The 27,482-nt window shown below is 50.4% G+C and overlaps 1 protein-coding gene across 9 annotated transcripts in view; it reads right to left on the reverse strand.

Annotated features, from left to right (window-relative positions):
* Nucleotides 1–19,978: 19,978 nt before the first annotated feature.
* Nucleotides 19,979–27,482, reverse strand: part of shroom2a (shroom family member 2a) — a 334,620-nt gene continuing 327,116 nt past the window's right edge. For all 9 annotated transcript variants that reach the window (XM_038802577.1, XM_038802578.1, XM_038802582.1 and 6 more), the window contains 4 exons: nucleotides 25,619–26,155; nucleotides 24,759–24,927; nucleotides 21,893–22,165; nucleotides 19,979–20,759 (listed from right to left, as the gene is read on the reverse strand). In XM_038802577.1, the coding sequence (XP_038658505.1) occupies nucleotides 20,490–20,759; nucleotides 21,893–22,165; nucleotides 24,759–24,927; nucleotides 25,619–26,155 (1,249 nt within the window). In that variant the 3' untranslated portion in view covers nucleotides 19,979–20,489. The remainder of the gene's footprint in view (nucleotides 20,760–21,892; nucleotides 22,166–24,758; nucleotides 24,928–25,618; nucleotides 26,156–27,482) is intronic.

The raw sequence follows: 27,482 nt of genomic DNA on the forward strand, positions 1-27,482 counted from the left end.
ACATTCTCCCCGTGTCTGCGTGGGTTTCGCCCCCACAACCCAAAGATGTGCAGGTTAGGTGAATTGGCCACGCTAGATTGCCCCTTAATTGGAAAAAATAATTGGGTACTCTTTAAAAAAAAAAATTTTTTTTTTAAAACACTATTCACTTCAACCATTCCCTGTGGTAGTGAGTTCCACATTCTACCACTCTTTGGGTGAGAAGGTTTCCTCTGAATCCTTGATGGGATTTCTTGGTGACGATCTGATATTGAAGACCTCCACAGTTATGCTCCTCCCTGCAACAGGAAATATTCTCTCCTTATCCACTGTCAGTCACATCAAAGAGCAGAGTTGGTAACTGGATGTAGTATTATTCATGGGGCAGAGCTGAACGCAGCAGTGGGAGTTACAGGTTTCCGCACTGCAACAAGAAGTATCTCAGCACCACATTTGCTCAGGAATCATCAAAAGCCTCTCCTCATAAAGCAGCCTCAATACCAAATGGCAGTTGTGGATAACTGCGCTGGACAACAACTTGACACTGTCACAGGATCCGATCCCACATTGTGCTATGTACAATACAAAATTGTTCCCATTTCGTAAGACAGCCTGAGAAGATCTTATTAATAAACTCTGGGACAGACACTAAAGTAGTGACAAGATGCACCCCAGGCCAAGGTGTACACCTGTCAAAGTGCTCGTTTTAAATGATTGCAACATTTAATAGATGTCAGCTCTCAGCAAGCCTAATCTACTATAAATATTCAGAACTAGGTTAAATATCGGGAGATGAATCTTTTCCCAGGGGACAGCGACCCCGTGGGCCAAGCTCCCGGCTTTGCTATGAATTCTTGATTCAGTGAGCTTCCCCCAGGTCATGGGGGGGTCTGTTCCTGGCTGGGATGGAGAGAACCTTGTACAAGAGGGAGTTCCTGTATAATCTTGTTTTCATTGCCTGTGGGCAGTCGGAGATGAACTGCCCAGATTTCCGTCTGGTTTTTCACCTCTCCCAGACGATACAAGTTGTTGTTGGGGTGTGTTGTGTCTCTATATTGGCGCACAATGGAAAGCCACTAGGTCAGCAAAGGATGGATGGGCTTGTCACTCCTTCCCTCTCTTTCAAATGACCATGATGTTTGTTAAATCCCAATTTTACAAAGGCAGGCAGCACGGTGGCGCAGTGGTTAGCATTGCAGCCTCACGCGCCGAGGTCCCAGGTTCGATCCAGGCTCTGGGTCCCTGTCCGTGTGGAGTTTGCACATTCTCCCCGTGTCGCGTGGGCTTCAGCCCCACAACCCAAAGATATGCAAGGTAGGTGGATTGGCCATGCTAAATTGCCTCTTAATTGGAAAAAATTAATTGGGTACACTAAATTTAAAAAAAATCCCAATTTTCCAAACTAAACGAGTCACGGTTCAAGAAGGTAGCTCATCACCATCTTCTCAAGGGTAATTAGGGATGGGCAATAAGCACTAGCTTTGTCAGTGACACTCACGTCACAAATGAATATTTTAAAAATCCCACTAACCTCGAGGGGAATGGAGGCTACAAGAGCAAGGAGGCATCAAAGAGTGAAGTTTCTATTGTTGGGGCAGCATGGTGGCCTAGTGGTTAGCACAACCGCCTCACGGCGCTGAGGTCCCAGGTTCGATCCCGGCTCTGGGTCACTGTCCGTGTGGAGTTTGCACATTCTCCCCGTGTCTGCGTGGGTTTCGCCCCCACAACCCAAAAATGTGCAGAGTAGGTGGATTGGCCATGCTAAATTGCCCCTTAATTGGAAACAATAATTGGGTAATCTAAATTTTAAAAAAAAGTTTCTATTGTTAACCTCAAACAATAAACAGCAGCTGTAACACTGCGCAAAGTAGGGCCTTGCCCATTAATGAACATTGAAGATGTGAACATCTTAATAGAGAAATCTAGAAATTTGCAAAACATATTTCCTTAAAGAACTAAAAGAACTAAAATACTCTGTAAGAAGTCTTACAACACCAGGTTAAAGTCCAACAGGTTTGTTTCAAACACGAGCTTTCGGAGCACGGCTCCTTCTTCAGCCGTGCTCCGAAAGCTCGTGTTTGAAACAAACCTGTTGGACTTTAACCTGGTGTTGTAAGACTTCTTACTGTGCTCACCCCAGTCCAACGCCGGCATCTCCACATCATAAAATACTCTGATAAGGGAAGAATGGTTCTGGAACTTTCCAGTCACAAGGGGAGTTTCTGTTGAAATCAGATGATCTACGTGGACCGAGGAATATTGTCCAAACCAGCCCCATATTGACAGGTGGGATTGGGATGGTTCGGGAGTTGACTGTAACCCGTGGACATGAAACAGAATATGAAAGGATTTTCGTCCTGAGTCACCAGGCCCAGGAAATCGATCCTGCCCATTTTGGGAGACTCCTGGGATGTCTGAGGGTTTTGAAATCAGGCTTAACCCTCAAACAGAAGTGCAGAGAGGACGGCAGGCAGGAGGGTTGGGCCTCCCGAATCTATTATATTATCACTGGGTGGCGAACGCTGAAAAGGTGAGGATCTGGGTCAGAGGAGGGGGGAGGGGGGAGGGGGGAGTCCCAGTGGGTTAGGATGTAGGAGAGTCTGTGCAGGGGGTCGGGGCTGAGGACGTTGGCAACAGCGCCGCTCCCGATGGCCCCGGGTAAATATCCTGGGAGTCCGGTGGTGAAGAAGTCCAACGCTGAAGATTTGGAGGCAGTTCAGGCAGCACTTTGAGTTGTGGGCGGGGTTAAGAGAGATGCCGATTAGGGGGAACCATAGGTTTGAGCCAGGGAAGTGGGATGGGAGTTTTCGGAGATGGGAGGAGAGGGGAGTTAGGGTATTAAAGGATTTGTTTCTGGAAGGCCGTTTTGCGAGGCTGGAGGAGTTGGGGAAAACATATGGATTGGGGCAGGGGGGAGGTATTTAGATATCTGCAACTCCAGGATTTTGCCAGGAAGGAGGTTCAGAGTTTCCCTATAGCGCCGGCATCCACATTGTTGGAAGAGGTATTGACGACAGGGGGAATGGAGAAGGGGGTGGTATTGGCGATTTATGGGAAGATTCTGGGGGAGGACAAGGTATCCTTGGAGGGGATTAAAGCGATTTGGGAGGACGAGTTGGGGGAGGGGATGGAGGACGGTCTGTGGTGTGAGGTGCTCCGAAGGGTAAACGCCACAACCTCATGCGCAAGATTGGGGCTGATACAGTTGAAGGTGGTATTTAGGGCGCGCCTCACGAGGGCGAGGATAAGCCAATTCTTAGAGGGGATGGAGGATGTGTGTGAGCACTGTGGGATGATGTTCACATGTTTCCGCCCTGCCTGAAATTGGAGGGGCATTGGAGGGAGGATTTTAAGGCTATCTCGGGGTGATGCATATGAGGTTCGAATCAGGGCCCCTAGAAACCATTTTCGGGGTGTCGGACCGTCCCAGGCTGCAGACGGGTGCGGGGGAAGGTGTCCTAGCCTTTACCTTGCTGATCCTGTTGAGGTGGAGGTCAGCTTCTCCGCCCTGTGCCTCACTGGGCAGGGGGACCTGCTGGAATTTCTGACACTCAAGAAGGTGAAGTATAAGTTGAGGGGGAGGATGGAAGTACTCTACAATTCACAGCCGTTGTTTATCTTGCACTTTCAAGAATTAGATGCCATCGGTCATTAGGGGGTGGTGAATGGGGGCAAGTGGGGGGGGGGGGGGGGCGGTGATTATATTGTTTATTGTTTACCATATATGGGATGACCGTGGATTTTCTTTTGGTCTTTCTTGTTATGTATTTGGGATGCAGGGGTGATGTTTGGGTTTGTGTGTTGGAGGGAGTGCTGGTTAGGGGATTGCTGTTGTATATGTCATTGTCGGGTATCTTGTGCTGGTTATATACTTGATGTAAAAGTGGAAAATGAGGCAAATTAAAATATATTCTTTTAAACTCTCAAACAGATGGCATTGCTCAGTTGGACTTGACCTGGATAATTAATCGGGGCCATTAAAGAATTTTGACAAAGCGCAAGAGGCCTCACGGTAGCATGGTGGTTAGCATCAATGCTTCACAGCTCCAGGGTCCCAGGTTCGATTCCCGGCTGGGTCACTGTCTGTGTGGAGTCTGCACGTCCTCCCCGTGTGTGTGTGGGTTTCCTCCGGGTGCTCCGGTTTCCTCCCACAGTCCAAAGATGTGCGGGTTAGGTGGATTGGCCATGCTAAATTGCCCGTAGTGTAAGGTTAATGGGGGGATTGTTGGGTTACGGGTATACGGGTTACGTGGGTTTAAGTAGGGTGATCATTGCTCGGCACAACATCAAGGGCCGAAGGGCCTGTTCTGTGCTGTACTGTTCTAATTCTAATTCTAAGATATCTCCCAACATTTCTGGAGGACATTTTGTGATACTGGACTATGATATAAATTATAGGTGGCCCTGTAACTACATTTGTGCGCCTATATTACTTTTGAATAGTTCTGATGAAACTAAAGGTACTCATTGGGTTAGATGTCTGTTTAGAAGAGGCAATTTGTAGAAATAGAGAGTGTATACACAATGCTGTCAATATCAGAAAAGACAGAAAATGGCTGTTAGCTATTTTGTGATATTAATGACACAAAATGGCTGAACAAGCCACATTCCATGTAAACTGTCTCATGGGACCCAAGCGTGGGTTCGTATAGAGAGTGTCCCAACAGCCGCTGATAACAGCTTCACAGAACAAGACTTGCAATGTATCCTTGATAAGCTCAAGGTCTAAGGCTGTAGACAGGACACATCATTATGTTAGTTTTGAATGACTTCTGTATGAAGTTAGGGGCGGGTAAGACAACACCCACTTTAACCATATATGTGATAAGTGGGATGCTAGGAAAAATTGATTGACTGCATGTAATAAGTGTGACGCGAATATAGTTGACTGGTTGTATGTAAATGAGAAAACAATTAATTCCGCCCCTTGAATCTGTATATTGAACCGTGTGAGCTTTAGCTCAAGTGGGATAAGGTGCTGTCAGGGGCTGCGGAGTCCCCAGATCTTGTCTCCCAGAATTCTGACATAATAAACTGCTTTTTTAACTTATACTCAAGCCTTTGTGTGAATATTTTCACCCCTAACAATGTAAAAGTGGAAAATAAGGCAAATTAAAATATATTTTTAAAAACTCTCAAACAGATAGCTCAGTTGGACTTGACCTGGATAATTAATCGGGGCCATTAAAGAATTTTGACAAATCGCAAGATATCTCCCAACACTTCTGGAGCAATGTAAATTATTAATATTCAAAGAAGGGCTCATTCTCCCCCTGTCTGCGTGGGTCTCACCCTCAGAACCCAAAAGATGTGCTGGGTAGGGGGATTGGCTGCACTAAATTGCCCCTTAATTGGGAAAAAAAAAGAATTGGGTACTCTAAATTTATTTTTAAAAAGGGGGAAAAAATATTCATTGAAGGGAATTAATGACCAGACAAACTTGCAGGAGATGGTATAGGATAAACAGTTTTCATCCTGACCCACATGGCTGCACCCACCCATGCCAGCCGCAATGGCCCAGTGCCCTGTCCACCAATGCCATCAGAGAGCCAACCCCTGGGCTGCATGAGCCGGGCCATCTAACACTGTTGCTGTTTGCGTTTGCCCCCCCCCCCCCCCCCATTCCCCAGGACAAGACCGCTCATAACCGCCAGGAGCAGGAGAAGACCAGAGGGAGACCGGAAGACCTGCGCCCCTCACCGTGCCCAAGCAGAGGGCATCGTCGCGGGCCGAGGGAGAAGGAGGTCATCGACACCGAGGTCGGAGGCGCGCCACCCAGTGAGACCCCCTGCCTGGTTGCAGGTCCTCACGATACATGCGTGCACACCTATCACCCCTCTCCCCCTCACCCCTCCTCCCTCACCCCTCTCCCCCTCACCCCTCCCTCCTCACCCCACACCCCCCTTATCCCTCCACCCCACATCCCACACCCCTCTACCCCACACCCCTCCCTCCTCACCCCACACCCCCCTTATCCCTCCACCCCACATCCCACACCCCTCTACCCCACACCCCTCCACCCTTCATCCCCCACCCCCCACACAGACACACAGCACACCATGACCCAGGGGACAAACACAGAGGACATCACGACCCAGGGGACGGAAATACAGGGGACAGACGCACAGCACACCACGGCACAGACCCCGGACTGCAGGTCCGATGAGGACATAGACTTTCCAGCCCTGCTATCTCCAACACCATCCACCATCTCAGAGACTGTCACCCCGGTTAGGCAATTTAATGAGGCGGCTTCTGGGACACTCACTGGTGCGTACCACACAGCCGTACCGGTACAGCAGGTGGAGGTAGGAGCAGCTGAGTGGCCGGATGGTCGGAGGGCAGACCGGCCCCAGCAACAAGCTGCCCCCCAGATGGGTCCCGGGCTTCTGGAAGATCCAGTCCCACCCGTAATACAGGGGCAGTCAGAGGCCCCCGGACTAGAGAAGGCGATGACGGCCGGCTTCCAGCATCTGCAGGGGCAGGTGGAGGAGTCCATCCGCGTGCAGGAGCAGGGGTTGGTGCCGGTCATACGTGCCACCCAGGCTGAAACCGCACGGCAGGCGTCCGAGGCAATGGGGGCGACGGTGTCAGACATAGGTTTGGGTTTGCAAGGCCTGGGGCATTCTGTGCAGGCGGGGGCCCTGGGCATGGCTGCCCACTCACAGGCAGCCATGTGCCAGAGCAGCTGCAGATTGCAGCGGCGCTCCTCAGCGTGGCCCAGCACCAGCAGGCCATGGCTGAGAGCATCGGCGCCATTGCCCCGGTGCTAGCCGGCGTCGCACAGACCAAGAGGGAGGTAGCACAGTCCCAGAGAGGCCTGGTCCACTCCCTGTGCTCCACGGCCGCAAACATACAGACCACGGTTGATACCAGAACGGGCATCCAGGACTGGCCGCTCCATGTGTCGGGGGGGCCTCGGGGTCTGACTCCGCTCACAATCCCGCCCCGTGGGAGGAGGAGGTGCTCGGGCCTGTGCCAGTGACTCCTGCAGGGGAGATCCCGGAACACCTCGGACCCCTCCCCCTCATTCGGCAAGGCCTGCCCTTCCTCATCCTCCTTCAGCCATCACCCCTCTGCTGGGCTATATTGTGGAGGATGCAGCAGACCACAACGATGCGGCGACCCTCCTGGCCTTGTACTGGAGGGCCCCTCCGCAGTGGTCCAGGCACCTGAAGCGCATGTTCAGCACCCCAAGGCACCTCCCCACCACAACCCTGGTAGCACAATGGGCATAATTGTAGCGGGTCTCCGCGTTGCTCTGTGGCCTCCGTATAGGCGTCATCAGCCACGACCACAACGGGTAACCCCTGTCGCCCAGCAACCAGCCAGGGGGCGTCTCTCGAACATGCTGGGGATCACGGATTGGGCCAACACAACGAATCACGCACACTGCCCGGGTACCAGGAGCAGATGTGCAGGATCCTCATTTGTTGGTCACGGACCACCTGAACATTCATGGAGTGGTACCCCTTCCTGTTCGTGAACAGCGGCCTGTTATCCGCAGGTGGCCGTAGGCGACATGCAGCCCATCAATTACCCCCTGGACCCCCTGGCGGTGGCAGTGAACCCCGCTGCCCGGGAATTCTGGTGGGCGCGGATGCACCTGTGCACCGATGCCTGGGAGATGTCGGACAGGTCCCCTCTCAGCGACTGGAACGACCCCGTGGCATAAAGTTCAGGGCAACCGTCACCTTGACGGCCACCGGTAGGTGGTGTCCTCCCCCACTCCCACGTGGTGCCAGGTGTGCCATCATGTGGCAGATGGATCGGACAGTCTCCCGGCTCATCTGTAGTCTCGTCCTGCATGCCCAGTCCGGGAGTTACTCAAGGACACACGGGGCCTCATCAGGCATCTCCGTGGCAACACCACCTCCTCCTCATCGTCTTATTCCTCCTCCTCCTCCCCAGCATGTTGGGCAGGCGGCCCTCCAGCCTGAGTGGCTGCCACCTGCCCCTCTGCAGCCCGCTTCTCTGCTGCAGCCTCCGCCGCCTCTCTGAGCTGCGTGCGCTGGCGTTGCCACAGGGCTGCATGCAGGGTAGCAGCCCCTGCCTCGGTGGCCAACATCACAGAGTGGTTCCAAACATTATGATCTGCAGGGTGTGAGGGGAGAAAATGTTACCATGGCGCATAGACCCAGGCACAACCAGGTGCCATGGGCTACATGGTTGCCATGGCTGGCACTGTGCATCCCAGCCACGCATGCCCCCCACCTCGCCCCGTCAGTGCCCCTGCTCCTGGCGCTGTCCCTGCTGCCAGGGCCACCTTTTGATGGCACGCCCCTCATCGGGGGCTGCCGTCAGTGTGGCCCTGGGTCTTCCTCCCGGTGGGTATCGCCGGGTGAGTAGGGCGGCCAGGGAGGGGGGCACCCACCCATAGGCCCGCTAACCTTTCGTTCACCCAGCGCCCGGGGTGGGTGGCCAACAAGATGGAGCTCTGTGCGTCGGCTCTGCCTTGTCCTGTCAGGGGCTCCCCAACTGCTCGGCCTTCCCACCGCAGATAAACATGGCTGGTGTCCTTTCCGGGAGGCCGCATTCCCCCCACGCCAACCTCTACCTCCTCCCGCGGCCACCTCGGTCAGCACACCAGCTTCACAAATTTCTATAGGTGGTTAGAACCACACCGTCGGGAAGGCGGCCATCTGGGCCGCTGAGGCCCCGGAGAATCGGTCGTCAGGGCACTTGTGACAATTCTCTGGGCTGCGTGGCGGGCGCCGCGATTCCATCGAGTTGGGGGATTGGGAGAATTCGGATTCGGCGCAAAACCGGCGTCAAAGCCAATTTTGCCATCGGAGCCGATTCCCCGGCCAATCGCCTTTTGCGATTTTGCGCGATGTCTCGGAGAATCCAGCCCCTCATTTTTACACAACGTGCTCTTACGATATGGAACGCAATGCCTCAAAGAATGGTGGAAGCACATTCAACAGCAACTTTCAAAAGGAAATTGGATACGGTCATACAAAACTGACAGGTTTGTCTAGTCTACTCCATAAAGATGGAACATTATGGCTGGTGGAGCAGATGGAGGAGGAATTTAAAAGGTGGGACATGGTGCCGCTATCGTTGGCGGGTAGAGTGCAGTCCGTCAAAATGACGGTTCTCCCGAGGTTCTTGTTCCTCTTTCAGTGTTTGCGCATCTTTATCCCTAGGGCCTTTTTTAGAAGGGTGACCAGCAGCATCATGAGCTTTGTTTGGGCGCATGGGACCCCGAGGGTGAAGAGGGTCTTCTTGGAGCGGGGTAGAGATGGGGGAGGGCTGGCGTTACCCAATATCTCGGGGTATTATTGGGCGGCCAATGTGTCGATGGTGCGCAAGTGGGTGATGGAGGGGGAGGGGGCAGCATGGAAACGGATGGAGAGGGCGTCCTGTGGAGATACAAGCCTGGGGGCCCTGGTAACGGCGCCGTGGCCGCTCCCTCCCACGAGGTATACCACAAGTCTGGTGGTGGCGGCTACCCTCAAGATTTGGGGGCAGTGGAGGAGACAAAGGGGAGAAGTGGGGGGCTCGATGGAGGCTCCGTTAAGGGGAAACCATCGGTTCGTCCCGGGGAACATTGATGGGGAATTTCAGGGTTGGCACAGAGCGGGCATCAGACAGCTGAGGGACCTGTTTATTGATGGGAGGTTTGCGAGCCTGGGGGAGTTGGAGGAGAAATTTGGGCTCCCCCGGGGAACATGTTCAGGTATCTGCAGGTAAAGGCGTTTGCTAGACGGCAGGTGGAGGGATTCCCTTCGCTTCCCGCGAGGGGGGTGAGTGACAGGGTGCTTTTGGGGGTCTGGGTTGGAGAGGGGAAGATATCTGATATCTACAAGGTTATGCAGGAGGTGGAGGAGGCGTCAGTAGAGGAGCTGAAAGCTAAGTGGGAGGGGGAACTTGGGGAACAGATCGAAGACGGGACATGGGCTGATACCCTGGAGAGGGTTAATTCTTCCTCCTCATGTGCGCGGCTTAGCCTCATCCAATTCAAGGTGCTGCACCGGGCCCACATGTCCGGGTCTAGGATGAGTAGGTTCTTTGGGGCGAAGACAGGTGTGTCAGGTGTTCGGGGAGTCCAGCGAACCATGCCCATATGTTCTGGGCATGCCCGGCACTGGAGGAGTTCTGGAAGGGGGTGGCGAGGACGGTGTCGAGGGTGGTAGGATCCAGGGTCATACCAGGCTGGGGACTCGTGATTTTTGGGGTTGGGGTGGAGCCGGGAGTGCAGGAGGCGAAAGAGGCCGGTGTGCTGGCCTTTGCGTCCCTAGTAGCCCGGCGAAGGATCTTGCTACAATGGAAGGATGCGAGGCCCCCAAGCGTGGAGACCTGGATCAATGACATGGCTGGTTTTATCAAGCTAGAGAGGGTCAAATTCACCCTGAGAGGATCGGTACAAGGGTTCTTTAGGCAGTGGCAACCTTTCCTCGACTTTCTGGCTCAACGATAGGGTACTGGGACAGCAGCAGCAGCAACCCGGGGGAAAGGGGGAGGGGAAGGGAAGGGGAAGGGGGGAGGGGAAGGGGAAGGGGGGAGGAGAAGGGAAGGGAAGGGGGAGGGGAAGGGGAAGGGGAGGGAAAGGGGGGAAGGGGAGGGAAAGGGGGGGAGGGAAAGGGGGGGAGAGAAAGGGGGGAGAGAAAGGGGGGAAGGGGGAGGGAAAGGGGGAGGGAAAGTGGGAGGGGGGACGATGACTATGTTTGTTTATTTAATTTTAATTTATTTTTAAGTTCTCTTGTTGTTCATTGGGGTTGGGGGGGGTGGGGGGGATGCGATACATGTGTTGATACGGTCTGGGGGGTGTTACAGTTATTATGGGGTTATTTTATTGCATTTCATTGTTTGTTGTTATATTTTCTGTAAAGAATTCCAATAAAAATTATTTAAAAAAAAAGATGGAACATTATGACTAAGATTTGATGAATAATTTTGATGCAGCAGGAATACAGGAACTGCAATGTTAGATGGAGATTTATAGTGGTAAGAGTGAACGGTATCGCCATTAGGTTGGTTATTCAGTGGTGGGTATCAACTGGGGATTGCATCAATGGTGACATCTATACACACACTGCTATGTTACCCAGAGTTGAATTGTTAGTTAGAAGCAGTCCAGGACCATTCATTCTGAATAAAAAACCTTCCGCCCAGGATATTCTGTATCAGCCTACACCGAGAAGGGTAGCAAGTGTGTCATCTGTCCTAAGTACCCTCCATTTCATCGACCATCCTGAACCGAACTTCTCTCATCGTCCCTACATCATTGCTGGGTTTGTCCATATTCATTGCGTGAGATCTACCAGCCGCATTGCACTCGAAAGGAGATCCCTCTTCCAGCATCTGCCTGGCTTGGCATGCATCACAAGACGTCGCTATGTGATCTCGCCCATTGTGGGCACCTTGAGAACATCATTCGGTTCTGGGCACTTCCAAGATGAGAAGTGATCTATTAGAGGGTTTTACAAAATTGGATTGAGTAGATGAAGGCAAATGATTTCCTCTTTTGGGGGAGTCCAGACAATGGGGCGTAACCTTGAAAAGTGAGCTAGGCCACGCAGGGGTGATATCAGGCAATAACTCTTCATGAAAACCGTAGCAGACATCTGGAACACCCTCCTGCAACAAAGCCGTTCGATGCCGGGCAATTTAATATTTCAAAACCGAGTGACAGGTACTCCTCTTCCTATGTTCATTTTCTTTTTGTGTGGAGAAGTGGTTTTAATGAGATTGAATCTCAATACTCAGCTCATGAATTGGATCAATTTGTAAAGGCAACATGCACACAGCCACACAAAGTGAAAGCCCCTGATAAAATTCGGGGTTAGTGCAGGTCTAGAACGTGCCTCAATGGTACCCAGGCCAGCGAGGGGAAAAACAGCTTTGATTCACACTTAGCTGGAAGTTATTGATAAGAACAGAGTCTGACCTGGCAATGATGTGTAATCAATTGTTATAAGACTCCGCAACAAATGTGACTAAGGTGGTACAGTGGTTAGCACTGCCGCCTCACAGTGCCAGGGACCTGGTTTTAATTCTGGCCTTGGGTGACTGTCCGTTTGGAGTTTGCACATTCTCCCTGTGCCTGTGTGGGTTGATTCTGGGTGTTCTCGTTTTCTTCTCCAGTCTAAAAATGTACAGGTTATGTGGAGTGGCTATGCTAAATTGTCCCATAGTGTCCAAAGATATATAGGTCAGGGGAGTTGCAGGGATAGGGTGGGGGATAGGACCTGGGTAGGGTGCTCTTTCAGAGATTTGCTGCAGACTCGATGGGCCGAATGGCCTCCTTCTGCACTGTCGGGATTCTATGGATTCTATGAAATGGATACATTGTTATTGTGCTAATGATGAAATGATACTGACAGGTGGCTTCCGGTGGCAGCCATGGTGTGAGCGGTCACACATTTGGTGACTCCCGCTGGTGGCGGTGTTTTTGAACCTTTTCCCCGGCTAATGGGCGGATTTGTTGAGGACAAAAGGTGCAGGAGTGGTGGAAGGAGAGGGTGTCCCGCCGGTGGATGGATTAGAGGACGAGGAGTGGTTTTAAAAGAAAGAAGCAGTTGCGAGAAGCTGTGCCTGCGACACAGAGAAAGATAGCGGAGGGTGAGGGTCGGGCCCTGGCATCTGAGTGGTCGATGGAGCAGCTGGTGGACTTCTTGAACGAGACGTTCACCCAGCAGAGGAAGGAGACTTTGGAGGACCTGGCAAGAGCGGCAGACCCGATTAAGGTCGGAGGGGGATCGTTTCACAGAAGTGGCTGGAAACGAGGCTGGAAGGTCAGAGCCAGACGATACAGAAGGTGGAGGAGACGGTGGGGGAGCACGAGGAACAGCTCACCACGATGACAGCCGAGTTGGGGGTGATGCAGGATACTCAGAGGCAGCTGCAGGAGAAGATGGAGGATTTGGAGAACCGGTCCCGGAAGCAGAACAAGAGGGTCGTAAGGCTGCCGGAGGGCAGCGAGGGAGCGTACGCCAGCTCGTACCTGGCTCAGATGTTCGAGAAGTTGCTGGGGGAGGGGGCCTTTGAACGACCCTTGGAGGTGGACCGGGTGCACAGGGTGCTGATGAGGAAGCCGCAGGGGAACGAGCCGCTGAGGCTGATGGTGGTGCGGCTGCACCGGTTTTTGGATAAGGAACGGTTCTTGAGGTGGGCCAGGCAGACAAGGTGATGTACCTGGGAGGGCAGCGAGCTTGGTGCATACCAGAACCTGGGTGCAGAGCTGGTCAAGAGGAGAGCGGGCTTTAACAAAGTGAAGGCCACCCTCTTTTAAGAGGGAAGTAAAATTCGGAATGCTGTACCCGGCTGGCTCTGGGTGACCTACAATTGCCGTGAACTTTATTGGATTGGAATGGATTTTGTTTATTGTCACGTGTACCGAGGTAGAGTGAAAAGTATTTTTCTGCGAGCAGCTCAACAGATCATTAAGTGCATGAAAAGAAAAGGAAATAAGAGAATATACATAATAGGGCAACACAAGATACACAATGTAACTACATAAGCACTGGCATCGGGTGAAGCATACAGGGGTGTAGTGTTATTCAGGTCAGTCCATAAGAGGGTCATTTAGGAGTCTGGTAACAGCGGGGAAGAAGCTGTTTTTGAGTCTGTTCATGCATGTTCTCGGACCTTTGTGTCTCCTGCCTGATGGAAGAAGTTGGGGGTAGGATGCTAGGTGCCGTGGGCGCGGCTGTCAGGCTAGCTGGGCGAGCTAGTTCACAGAAGCGCAGTGGGGGGTGAGCAGGTGGTTAGAGTGGTGGGAGGGGGGGACTGCTGACCAGGGAGTGGCTTTTGAAATGTGATATGGGGAAGGTGGATGATGATGGACATCTGAGGACGGGCCTGAGGAGGCGTGGTACGCGTGCTGGAGGCTGACCCAGGAGGGGATATGGTTGACCGGTGGGGGTGAATGGGGGGGGGCACCAGGCTGATCACATGGAATGTGAGAGGGCTGAATGGGCCGGTCAAGAGGGCTCGCATGTTCAAGCATGAGGAATCTAAAGACGGACGTGGCATTTGTACAAGAAACGCATCTGAAGACTGGGGATCAAACTAGGCTTAGGAAAGGGTGGGTAGAGCAGGTATTTCATTCTGGGTTGGACTTGAAGACGAGGTGGGTAGCGGTATTGAGAAATAAACGAGTAGCTTTTGAAGTGGGGAGCTTAGTGGCAGATTCGAGAGGGAGGTATGTTATGGTGAGTGGGAAATTAGAAGGCATGCCAGTGGTGTTGGTGAATGTTCATGCCCCGAACTGGAACGATGCAGAGATCATGAGGCGGGTGTTGGGGAAGATTCCGGACCTGGACTTGCACCGGTTGTTAATGGGGGGGGGGGATTTTAACAGTTTTGGATCCAAAGTTGGATTGGTTGAGTCCGAGATCGGGGAGAGTATCGGCGATGGCAAAGGAACTGGGTGGGGTTGATGGAGCGCACGGGGGAGGGGGGGGGGGGGGGGGGGGGGTTTGATCCGTGGAGGTTTGACAGGCCAAGGAATTCTCATTTTTCTCCCATGTGCACAGGGTGTACTACCGAATCGACTATTTTATTGTTGGCGGGGGTGGTCGGTTCGGAGTACTCGACAATTATAGTATCGGACTATGTGCCGCATTGGGTGGACTTGCAGGTAAATCGGGGGACAGGGGGGCAGCACCTGCATTGAAGGTTGGATGTGGGTCTGTTGGCAGATGAGGAGGATTGTGAGCGGATGAGGGCTGCCATTCGGAGATATATGTGGAGCTGAACGACATGGGTGAGGTATAGGCTGCCATGCTGTGGGAGGCATTGAAGGCAGTGGCAAGGGGGGAGTTTATTTTGATACAGGCACACTAGGATGAGATGGAGCGGGCGGAGATGCCGAGGTTAGTCGAGGAGATCCTGCAGGTGGATAGGAGGTACTCGGAAGCACTGAAGGCGGGGTTGTTGGGGGAGCAGCAAAAACTGCAGATGGAGTTTAAGTTATTATGTACGGGGAAGGCGGTAGAGCAATTGAGGAGGGCGAAGAAGGCGGTCTATGAATATGGAGAAAAGGCCAGTGAGGCGAGGAAGCAGGAGGCAGCAATGGAGATCGGAAAAGTGAAGCATGGGAGGGGGGGAGTAGATGGTCTTGGATCCGGTGGGGGTGAATGGGATGTTTGGGGATTTTTATAGGAGGCTGTATGAGTTGGAGGCCCCAACTGGAGTGGAGGGAATGAGGTGAGTTTTGGGGGGGTTGGAGTTCCCAAGGGTGGAGCAGAACCTGGTGGAGCGGCTGGGAGACCCCATTGGGCTAGTGGAGGGTCTTGGGGCAATGCAGGCAGGGAAGGCCCCAGGCCTGGCCAGGTTCCCAGTGGAATTCTTCAAAATGTTTTCAGGGGACCTGGGGCCTCTGCTGGTGAGGGAGTTTAATGAGGTGGGGGAGCAGGGGGTGCTTCACCCGATGTTATCGCAGGACTCTATCCCCTGAATTTTAAAGAAAGACAAGGATCCGGAGCAGTGTGGGACCTACAGGCCAATTTCATTGTTAAATGTGGATGCCAAGTTACTGGCCAAGATTTTGGCCTCAAGGATCAAGGATTATGTGCCAGGGGTTATAGGGGAGGACCAGACGGGCTTTGTTAAGGGGAGGCACCTGTTGGCCAACATCAGAATGTTACTGAACATTATATTGATGCCACCGGAGGGATGAAGTGTGGAGGTGGAGATGCCATGCATGCAGATAAAGCCCAACGGGTGAAGGTGATGCTGGAGCGGGATCGGGGAGGCCTGACTCTCCCGATTTTCACGAATTATTACTGGGCGGCGGACATAGCTATGGTTAGGAAGTGGGTATTGGGGGAGGGGTCGGTGTGGGAGTGGATGGAGGCAGCCTCTTGCAGGGATACGAGTTCGGGTGCACTGTTGACGGCGCCTCTGCCATTCTTGCTGGGCAGGTTCTGGTGGCGGCCTTTCAGGTGTGGGTCAGTGGCGACAGAGGCTGGAGGGGGCCTCTATTTGGGCACCGATTTGTGTGGCGCATTGGACGGAAATTGAGCAGTTTGGGGATCTGTTCATTGAGGGCGGTTTTCCGAGCTTAGAGGAGGAAGTTGAGCTGCCCGCTGGAAATGGGTTCCAGTATTTGCAGGTGAGGGACTTTGTTCGGAGGCAGGTGCCGTACTTTCCTCACCTCCTGCCCCAGGGGCTACAGGATAAGGTGGTGTCAAGAACAGGGGAAGGGAAGGGGTCGGAAATTTACAAGGACCTGATGGACTTGGAGGGAGCCCCGATAGGGGTAGTGAAGCGCAAGTGGGAGGAAGAGTTGGGGAGGGAGTTGGAGGAGGAATTGTGGGAGGAGGCCCTGAGGAGGGTGAATACATCCTCGTTGTGTGCTAGGCTGAGCCTTATCCAGTTTAAGGAGGGTATGCGTGAGTAACCTGGCAGAGTTTCTCAGATTAGAAAAAATGAAGTTCGTCTTGAGGGGTTCTGTGCGGGGAGGAGTTGCCCGGAGGTGGCAGCTGTTTATCGACTTCTTCTGCCGGGAGAGGGGGGTGGTGTTTAAACTGGGGAGGCAGGGGAGTTAGGAAGTGGGGGCACGATGGTGGAGTGTTTTGTTGAGTTTGTTATTTGCAGCCCTGTTGGCTTGTTTTGATTTGGAATTATGTTTGATGTGCAAAACTATAAATGCCTCAAGAAAATATTTTTCAAACAAAAATTATACTGGTAGGTTTCGCTGAAACAGCAAAGTTGCTCTGTTAAACTGAGTCCAAAAAAACCTTTCTCAGGCTTGACATGAAAGATCCAATGTCACAATTTCAAAAAATAAAGCAGAGGGGTTCGACCTGGTATTCAGGCCAATATTCATTCCTCAGGCCACATCATGAAAACAGAGAATCAGGTCATTGCTGTGTGTGGGATCCTGCTGTGTGCAAATTAGCTGCCAACTCCCCCCCTGCATTTCAACGCTGTTTATGGGCACGATCTGACCAAATCCCGTGATGAGTGCGTTTAGCCGGGTGTTTCCTGGCACTCACAGTGCCGAGAAATATCACCATATCTATTGGGACCCTGTTGCAATTTGGGCCTTTGGGGGGCAACTCCCCGCTGAGACTGCATTTAGTCCAGTTGCAGCTTTGCTCACTGGAACACCTCAGTGCAGGAAAAGATCGGAACGCCATTTTTAAAGGCATGATGATCTCTTGACCCCCTGACATGATGCTTGAACGTCAACTCACCTGTAAGGGGTCCTCGACCCAGCAACCCCCCCCCCCCCGGCAACACACGCGCAGGGCACGCCTGGGCCCGCTCCCCACTGCGGGGAAAATGCCACTCTGGCAACTAGGCACTGCTTGTCTGACACTGCCTCTCCCAGCCAGCAGTGCCACCTGGGCACTTTGGCAGTGCCGGGTTGCACTGCCACGGTGGCAGTGCCAAAGTGCCCATTTGGCACCAGCAGTGCCAAGGTGCCACCGCCCATAGGACAACTACCTGGGGGCCCCCAATCCCCCGGGGGAACTTCCAAGTGCCGTTCTGTCTGCTCCCTGTATGTGGGGCCAGCATTGAATGGCGCTTGCCCATGCTCTCCGGGATGAAGGTGACAGATCCCAGGGCCTCGGTAGATCCAGGGAGTGCATATTAAAGTGGGTCCAACTGTCTCGCTCTAACAATACTGATTCAGATTGCAATGTTGTGCGAGATCGCGTTAGCTCTTGCGAGGCATGACGAGTCGGATAGATCCCGGAAGATGGATTTCCCGGCGGCGCCGCCTTTTGGGCGCAACATGGCCGGTAGATCGCAACTTCCATTTCAAAAGTACTGTTTGGTATGTATTGAGATTGTGAAATATAATAGAAACACATGTCTTTCTATCAGCTAAACAATCTCCGCTCAAACACAGATCATTAAGTTTTAGTTATTTTTGAAATGAATTTAGAATATCCAATTCATTTTTTCCAATTAAGGGGCAATTTAGCGTGGCCAATCCACCTACTCTGCACATCCTTGGGTTGTGGGGGCGATTGGGCGAAGCCCACGCAAACACGGGGAGAATGTGCAAACTCCACACGGACAGTGACCCAGAGCCGGGATCGAACCTGGGACCGTGGCGCTGTGAGGCAACCGTGCTAACCACTTGCACCACCGTGCTGCCCTACACAGATCATTAATGTAACTACTGTATCAACATCCTGAGGTTTACCACTGACCACAAACTGAACTAGCCATATAAATACTGTAGCTACAAGAGTAGGCCAGAGGCTGGGAATCCTGCTGTGAGTAACTCACCTCCTTACTCCCCGAAGCCAATCCACCACCTGTTGGAATTCTCCACTTGCCTGGATGAGTGCAGCTCCAGCAACACTCAAGAAGCTCGATACCATCCAGGACAAAGCAGCTCATTTGATTGACACCCTATTCACAAAGATTCACTCCCTCCATCACCGATGCACAGTGGTAGCACCGTGTGTACCATCTACAAGATGCACTGCAGCAACTCACCAAGTTTCCTTATAGACAGAACTTTCCAAACCCGTGACCACTATCATCCAGAAGGACAATGGCAGCAGATACATGGGTAAACCATGTATCCATTCCCAAGTCACTCCCCATCCTGACATGGAATATTTCCCCGTTCCTTCACTGTTGCTGGGTCAAAACCCTGGAACACCCTCCTAACAGCACAGTGATTGTACCTACACCACAGAGATTGCAGCGGTTCAAGAAGGCAGCTCATCTTCTCAAGGGTAATTAGGGATGGGCAATAAATATTGGCCTTGCCAGCGAAGCCCAAATCCCAAGAATTAATTAAAACAACCCTTAATGGTGACTTTTAATGGCAAGCTGACTCTAATCCTGCAATAGGCTAGGTGATCTCCCATAGTGTTAGAACACAGCGAGTTAAAACCAGCATAGTGTCCAGGTGAAGGAAGATTAAAGGGTGGAGGATAATGGGGCCAAGGTATGAAGACATAATTAAATTAGTCCAATTTGAAAATCATAGGTTCTGTCCTTAACTATCATTATAAATTCCTATGTTCATACTGATCCTGGAAACCTCTGTAAACTCGCCACGCTGTAATCGCCTGCCACTGGCGGCGCTGCAGTGCCAAGTTTACAGAGATGCTTCCCTTTATAAATGGAAACACCTGACTTTTCAACAGAAAGAGTCAACAGGAAGTGCATGCAGAGATCCAGAGAAATAAGGCCCAGGTTTGATTCTGGCCCCAGGTCGCTGTCTGTGTGGAGTTTGCACATTCTCCTCGTGTCTGCGTGGGCCTCACCCCCACAACCCAAAGATGTGCTGTTAGGTGGATTGGCCATGCTAAATTGCCCCTTAATTGGAAAGAAAAAAGAATTGGGTGCTCTAAATTTATAAGTGCCCATTCAGTATTTGAAACAGAATGCTCCAGTGTCATGGTACGAGGCAGCTAAGCCCTTGCATTGTCCAAACTCTCCACGGTGCAGATCATTGCATTGTGGGTAGGATGTTGTATTTCGAATAGCACTTAAACCGCAGAAATAAGTTTTCTCTACATTACTTATAAACAGAACGCGAATACTGCACTTCCTCAGTGTGACACAGCTTTACAGTACAAACAGCACTGTCACGCTTCCAACAGTGCATTATATGAAGGTAAAAGTATCACCACCCCTTTGGCCATTTTGTTTTTCTAATGGTGAGATGTTATAACCTGTATCGTTTCAGACCACCTGGTAGTGTAGCCATAATACCTAAAAACAAAACCTCCTCTTGAACAGCTGGATGTTGGCAGAGCCTTGACAGCGATTGCTTGATCACCCTCACTATATTTGATAAGTAAGCTCTGAACATCCTTTCACTCCTGAACAGGATTGAACCCTATTGCAAGATGAAGGCAGAACCCCTTTGAGGTTCCTTCATGAGCTGACCCGAGTCTTTTTGTCTTAGAGTTTTTAAAGGCTACATTCAAAGGTCTGCAGGAGTATGTGAAAGATGGTTCCGTTGAGGCAAAGGTTTGGGTGTACAGATCTGTAAACCGAGAAATAAGATGCAAAAGTGTTCTGACAAAGATTTTTCCAACGAACAGACTCTAAAGTAACTGTCAGCTTCTGTAACCACCTATTTATTTCAATAATTGCTACAATAAATTAATTTAATGCACATTCTTTTTTTAAAGAATATCCAGTTATCACATCATTTTATGAATGTGTCATGTTTATCCAAATGAAAGAACCTGTTTGGGAAAAGAATGAAAAGTGTCGGAATCTTGCTCAAAACCAATAATGAAAGTTTGTTTTTCTCCATTCTTCGCAGATTAAAAAAAAAGACAAATTGGCAGGGGACGGTGGATAATGTTGATGTGGCAGGAAACAGAATCTGAAGTGTATTTGACTAAATATCCAGCAGTTTAAAAACATTAAATGTTCAATATGACAGAACTCAGTTCTGCAGGGAACATTGAAGCTCAGACTTGCGGCTCAATTCTTTTGAGTGATTCCTCCCATGCTCAGCTCCCCCCAGTGGACAGATCCAGCTATACCACACACACTGACAGAAAGAGGGGGGCACATGCTGATGGCAGCTCGGTGCCCAGTCGGAGTTAACCCTTCGGTTTCTTCTACATTGGTTTGCTATCGAGGGGCAGGCTCTCCAGCAGACACTTCAGCTGCTCCTCTCCCAGTTTGATCTTGTCCTCCAGCTCCCTTTGCTCAATGATGAGGGCCGATTTCATCTTCACAAAGTGCTCGTAGTCCTGGAGCAGCTCGTCTGTCAGGTAGCTGCAGAGAATGTCAAGAACCACCCGTTCCCTCCTGTCCAAGTTCTCCTTTAACTCCTTTGCATCTTCGTGCTGCCTCGTAAGGAGCTTTTGTTTTTGAGTGAGGGTCCTCTGCAAAAGGGTGAGGAAAAAAGCAAGAACAATGAATCACCTCTTGCTTAAATATTTGATAAACAGTTGCCACGCTAATTTCTGCGGTTAATAAGATGGTGAAAAAAAGCATATGGGCCACTTAACTTTATCAATCAACACATAGATTACAAAAGCAGGGAGGTGATGTTGGAGTTGCATAGAACTTTGGTGAGGCCGCAGCTGGAGGACTGTGTGCAATTCTGGTCGCCACATTATCGGAATGATGTGATTACACTGGAGGGGGTGCAGAGGTGAATCACCAGGATGTTGCCTGGGATGGAATATGTAAGTTATGAAGAGAGGTTGGATTGGCTTGGGTTGTTTTCACTGGAGCAGAGAAAACTGAGGGGTGACCTAATTGAGGTGTACAAGATTATGAGGGGCATGGACAGGGTGGATAGGAAGCAGCTATTTCCCTTAAGTTATTGAAAATTATTTTTTATTATTATTTTTTTTAAAATTCCAATTAAGGGTCAATTTAGCATGACCAATCCACTTTACCCTGCATATCTTTGGGTTGTGGGGCTGAGACCCACGCAGGCACAGGGAAAATGTGCAAACTCCACACGGAGAGTGGCTGTTCCCCTCAGTTGAAGACTCAGTTGCGAGGGGAAACAAGGTCAGGGGTGGGAGGTTTAGGGAGATTGAGGAAAAGCTTTGAGGGTATGATGGACTGGGAGGGTCCACTGCCTGGGAGGGTGATAGAGGCGGGTTGCCTCACATACTTTAAAAGTATCTGGATGAGTACTTGGCATGTCTTCACATTCAAGACAATGGGCCAAGTGCTGGCAAAAGGGGATTAGGTAGGGAGGTCAGGTGTTTTTCATGTGTCGGTGCAGACTCAATGGGCCAAAAGGCCTCTCTGGCATTGTATTATCCTGTGATTTTTACTAATCCTAACTGTTTTGTTCCAGATTTTGTAAACTGAATTCAAATACTCAAATCATCATACTGAGATTGGAACTGATGTTCCATGACTTATCAACCCAGCCCCTGACTGACTCGCCGAGTATCGTAACACAACACTAAATAATGATATTGGTGCTTTAGTGTGGCCTCTCTTGGTAGGTGGCCAAGCCTTGAACAAGGTGGAAAGACTTAAAGCCACGTACCCGCTCGTCCGGAGAGGCGCTCTCCTCCAGGGTGTTGAGGGCATTTTCTACCCTAGCCAGCCGACCAGAAAGGGACAGCAATAGGTTGACCACTTTGTCCAGGTCTCCGATGAACATTCGGAACTTTTCAAACTCGTTGGGTTTGCAGACCTCTTTGACGAAGGCCTCCACCTCATCGCCCAGGAGATTATTGGCTTGGATGTCATCCTGTAGGCTCTCTCGGGCCTCCCTCAGCACCTGCAGCTTCTTGCTTATACTATCGATCAGCTCTTGCTGTGGAATCAAAACAAGACCAAAATTGGTTCAAAAGAAAGAAGGCCCCCAGGATTTTCTAAAACACCACCTCAGAGCCAATCTTCCCACAATCTCAGATAAAAGCAAAATCTGTGGATGCTGAACAGCTGAAACAAAAACAGAAAGTGATGGATAAACTCAGCAGGTCTGGCAGCATCTGTGGAGAGAGAATCAGAGGGCAGGATTTACCGGTTGTTCACAGGTTTCCCGGTGATGAGGGGTGCTGTCATCAGCAAATCCCGTTGACAAGGGTGAGGTCCCCGCCTCTGCTGAAAAACACTCAGCGGGTGGTCAGTAAATCCAGGATTGGGAAGGGTCATACGGACACAGATGTTATTTCTGTTCCTCTCTCTGAGATGAGGAGGAACTACTTCTTGCAGAGGGCGGTGAATTTGTGGAATTCGCTGCCCCATAGTGCAGCGGAATCTGAATCATTAAATGGTTTCAAGAAGAAGGTAGATATATTTCTGGTTTTAAAAAAAGGGTTAAAGGGATATGGGGAACAGGCAGATAGGTGGATTTGAGAGCAGGAAGAGATCAACCATGATCTGATTGAATGGGGGAACAGGCTCGAAGGGCTGAATTGCCTCCTCTGCTCCTAATTCCTATGTTCTCCACAGATGCTGCCAGACCTGCTGTGTTTATCCAGCATTTCCTGTTTCCATTTACCACAATTTCAGGCTGTCTTCACTTACACTCAAACACCTTGATCTTAGACCCTTTTCTTTTTATGGGGTTTTATTATGAGCCCTTACTAAAGACCCACTTTTTGACAGCCTAAGACTATGGCTGAACATAACTCACTGCAATGATGCTGCAATGACTGGGGTGTGGAAAGGAAGATAGTGGATTCTCAGACTGCTAACCATGCAACTTTCTGTTATTGGAACCGGCAGGAAAACTGGGAAAAGGAAACCCTCTGGAAACAGATCGATCATCGCCTCAAGTCTAGCTCTAACAAGCAGCCTTATGAAAAATAATCTAGGTTTACAAATGTGCGCGTTTCAATCCTGTGAAGATGCTGATGTGTAGGCCTTTGCTACAGTAACCATAGGCCACATAGGTAAGTGGGCTCCAGATGTGGCTAATTGTCATTAGTGATTAATAAACAAACAACAAATAATAGACAGTCATTGGGCACATGCTCTCAAGACTCATATTTGCACAGTGAACTTTAACCCTTTTTTTGTGCTTTATGCTAAAAGGTTGAAACAAAAACAGATAGGCAGAGTGTTTGCTGACTGTTGTGAGTGCTTTAATTCCCTGGTTACTAGATGGTGGCAGATGCTTGTTAATAAATACTTACACACACACACGAAGCCTTCTAAGCTGCAGATCTGCATCCACACCTGTGGCTAGTCAGTGATTTCTATGAACAGCAATGGACCACAGAGTGTGACTGACAGCATTGCAACAGTGACCTCCACCTTTCATATGGTCAGCCAGAAGATTGGATGAGCAAAGTGGCAAGTTTTATGGCTCTACTACAAGCAATTGTGAAATCTAAACAGGCTGCAGGGTTCCTCTTTCCCCATCGTGCAGCCAACAGGAATAAATACACTTCCGAGTTCAGATGGAGGGTGTAAAGACTTTGGGTCCCCTGGAAATTAATGAAGTTACTGTTTTTTTTCCAATTGAGGGTCACCCAGGCCATTGGATTTTGCTTTTATTTGAGCACAGGGCTAAATCGCTGGCTTTCAAAGCAGACCAAGGCAGGCCAGCAGCACGGTTAAATTCCCGTACCACACTCCCCGAACAGGCGCCGGAATGTGGCGACTAGGGGCTGTTCACAGTAACTTCATTTGAAGCCGACTTGTGAAAATAAGCGACTTTCATTTCATTTTTTTCATTTCATTAAGGGGCAATTTAGTGTGGCCAATCCACCTCCCTTTTTGGGTTGTGGGGACGAAACCCACGCAGACACGGGGAGAATGTGCAAACTCCACAAGGACAGTGACCCAGGGCCGGGATGAAACCCGGGTCCTCCGTGTCGTAGACAGCAGTGCTAACCACTGTGCCACCGTGCCGCCCACCTACATAAGAAATGAAACAGCAGGTTAAAACTGGTGAACTAGATTCTGCTGCTGTTGCCGAGGACCCGGGTTCAATCTCGGGTCACTGTCCGTGTGGTGTTTGCACATCCTCCCCATGTCTGCGTGGGTCTCACCCCCACAACCCAAAAAAGATGTGCAGGGTCGGTGGATTGACCACACTAAATTGCCCCTTAATTGGAAAAAAAAGTGGATCGTCTAAATTAAAAAAAAATAGATTCTGCTGCTGTGTTCACAGCTCCATTGCAATAGGAATAGCAGCTCCCATTTTAAACAACGGTTTCTCAATGCAATATAAGCCCACGTCATTCCAGAAGTCCTCACAATCGAGCTTTACAAATGAAGATGTGAACACATCAGGAGTCACAGTCATAAGTGTGTCAGTCGTAGCTCAAACTGAGCCAGCTATATCTAATGTAGTTTTGAAGTTGCACTCCATTCTGAGCAGAGGTCAGGTACTACATTGCAGTGTCCCTCACTACCTCAATTCTTTAGGCCGAATGAATGACCGGATAAATTACCTTCTTTTCTGTGAGGTCATGACTGAGTTCGTCTTCGGAGTCCTCCTCTTCCTCCATCTGCTGCTGCATGTCCTTCATCTTATTCAGCAACTCAGCCTTTGGTGCAGACGTGCTGTAGTAGGTCGAGCTTGTGGTGAGAGAGTCTCCAATTGGCAGAATCTCATCCTCCCTGGTGAGAGAGACAGTTCAGAATAAACACTCGAAGCACCTCCGGACAAAATATTTTAACATGCAAGAAGAAATGACCTCGAGTCATAACCCTCGGCAGGGGTAACTGCTGGCTTTCTCCTCAGACAAGGGCTAATTACTCTGCTAACTTGTGGTGGGCAAATGTTGGCTAGTCTGCTGTAGCCTGATGGGAAGGTGTATCGAGCAAGGATGGAGGTCAGGCACCTGCCAGTGTTTGTGGAACATGATATCGGAGCAGTGAGATTACAAAGAACTTGGCTGCCTTCTGAAGTAGCTCACCAGGTGTATTAAACCTGCTTCCCCAATGGTTCCAGAAGGTCAGCTTCTCAGGGCAATGAGGGACAGTCAATGAATTCCCACCTTGCCAGCGATGCCCACATCCCAAAAATCCCAAACAGGAAAGAGCTGCAAATGTTACATTCCAATGAGCTCTGGACCTTCGACAGACACCGTAGGATCATAAAATCATAGAAATTTCACAGCACAGAAGGAGGACATTCGGCCCACCTTGTCCATGCCAGCCCGATGACACCTAGGCACCCTTTCTAATCTCATCTTCATGCACCCAGTCCAGCCCTATAGCTTAGAGCACTTAAGGTGCAGATCCAGGTACCTTTTTAAAAGTTTAATGTGACTTTTCCTAGCTGCTTATTCTTAATAAATCGCCTTACCTTTCCTCTGTCGTCTTGGGCGAGTAAGATCGACTAGGAAGCAGCTTCCTGCGTTGTTGTGCTTCCTGCAACAAAGTGTCATCTTTGGGGAATATTCCTTCCATCAAATCCATGGTGGTTTTCATTTTGGAATTAGGATACAATATATCCGCCAGGGATCGATCTTTGTCAACGATCTCCCTCGCCAGTTCCTCAGACTTGGTGTCTTCGACATTCTTTTCTTTAGTTTTCACACAGCCGGACACAGGAGAGAGTTCCTCCGTTTCTCTTGGGTTGCTTGCTGCCGCCTCAGACTGTGCGATGCTCAGACCCGTCTCCCTCACCCACTTCGGCTCCTGTCTGGAGTACGCGGCAAAGAGTGAATAAGGGTTCTCACAGGCCCCAATGCCTTCCGGCTGCTCTTTCTCACCAAAGCCAATGAGGTCCACATTGTTCAGGAGGTTGTGCCGGCTTTCCTTCTCCGTCTGACTTTCGGACCGAACTATTTTAATCGGCACCTTCTTGACCGTCATGTTGTTCTCCGTCACTTTCTCAATCCTGTCAAGGATAAACAACATCTCAGCAGAAAAAGAGGCACGAAGGGAAGGAAGTGAACGGGAACGTAAAGGGTCAGTCAGTCAGAAAGAGAAGGGACAACTCTGCAGCTGACGGCTGTCCAGCTAGCTTTAAGACCAGTCTTCAGCTGTTCACACAAACCCTTCTCAATGTGTAAATCAACACACAAACTGACTGGCTTCTCACAACCACACACATCACTTCCCTGACTGTGATTAACTGCTAAGTCTTTACATTGAATGCTACGAATTATCATTCCGGGCGGAAGACTGATAAGATTGTGATCTGACAACAAGTGATTATAATGTAGTGAATGGCCATTTGCAAGAATGCATGAATAATAAAAGACACTGCAGCACAACTAACTCAGTCCACCTGTAAGAGCGTTTACAGAATATTGAGTAAAAAGAAGGCAGTTACTAGGAGAAAGAACTAAAGGGACAAGTGCTCATTGTCTTGCTTTGCATTCCTACTGTGGAGGGAGCCTCACCCACTGAGAGCACACAATAGACATTCCAACATATTTGGCAACCATTTAAAGGCTGCCTCATCTGATAGGTAGCTCCCGAGGAGTTGTGAAACAATCCCTTATCGTTATATGACTGCCACTGCACATTTCTCTCTTTCTCTCAGCTCTGGCTCCAGCGAGGGCAGCACAGTGACGCAGTGGTTAGCACTGCTGCCTCAGGGCGCCGAGGTCCCATGTTCAATCCCAGCTCTGGGTCACTGTCCGTGTGGAGTTTGCACATTCTCCCCGTGTTTGCGTGGGTTTCGCCCCCACAACCCAAAGATGTGCAGGCTAGGTGGACTGGCCACTCTAAATTGCCCCTTAATTGGAACAAATGAATTGGGTACTCTAAATTTATTTTAAAAAATTTAAACGCTCTGGCTCTAGCCTCCCAGTCAGAAGGATGCAGCCTTGAGTTCCACTCCTCACAATTCAGTGCAGGACTGAGAGTGCTGCACTGTCAGAGTTACCATCACAAGTGGACATAAAACACACTACTTAAACAACAGGGAACTCCACTCCACTCCCCCCCCCACCACATAATCTGACCACCAATCTGACCCCCCAAATGGCCTGATGTCCGTGTCAATATTTATAGAATCCCTACAGTGCAGAAGGAGACCATTCGGCCCATCAAGTGTGCACTGACCCTCCGAAAGAGCATTCTATCTCGGCCCACTCCCCCACCCTATCCCCATAACAACACCTAATCGTTGGCCACTAAGGGACAATTTAGCATGGCCAATTCACCTCATCTGCCCATCCCTGGACTGTAATATCACAAAGCAAATAATCCAGTTG

This window comes from Scyliorhinus canicula, chromosome 7, assembly GCF_902713615.1.
Source record: "Scyliorhinus canicula chromosome 7, sScyCan1.1, whole genome shotgun sequence".
Lineage (NCBI taxonomy): Eukaryota > Metazoa > Chordata > Chondrichthyes > Carcharhiniformes > Scyliorhinidae > Scyliorhinus > Scyliorhinus canicula.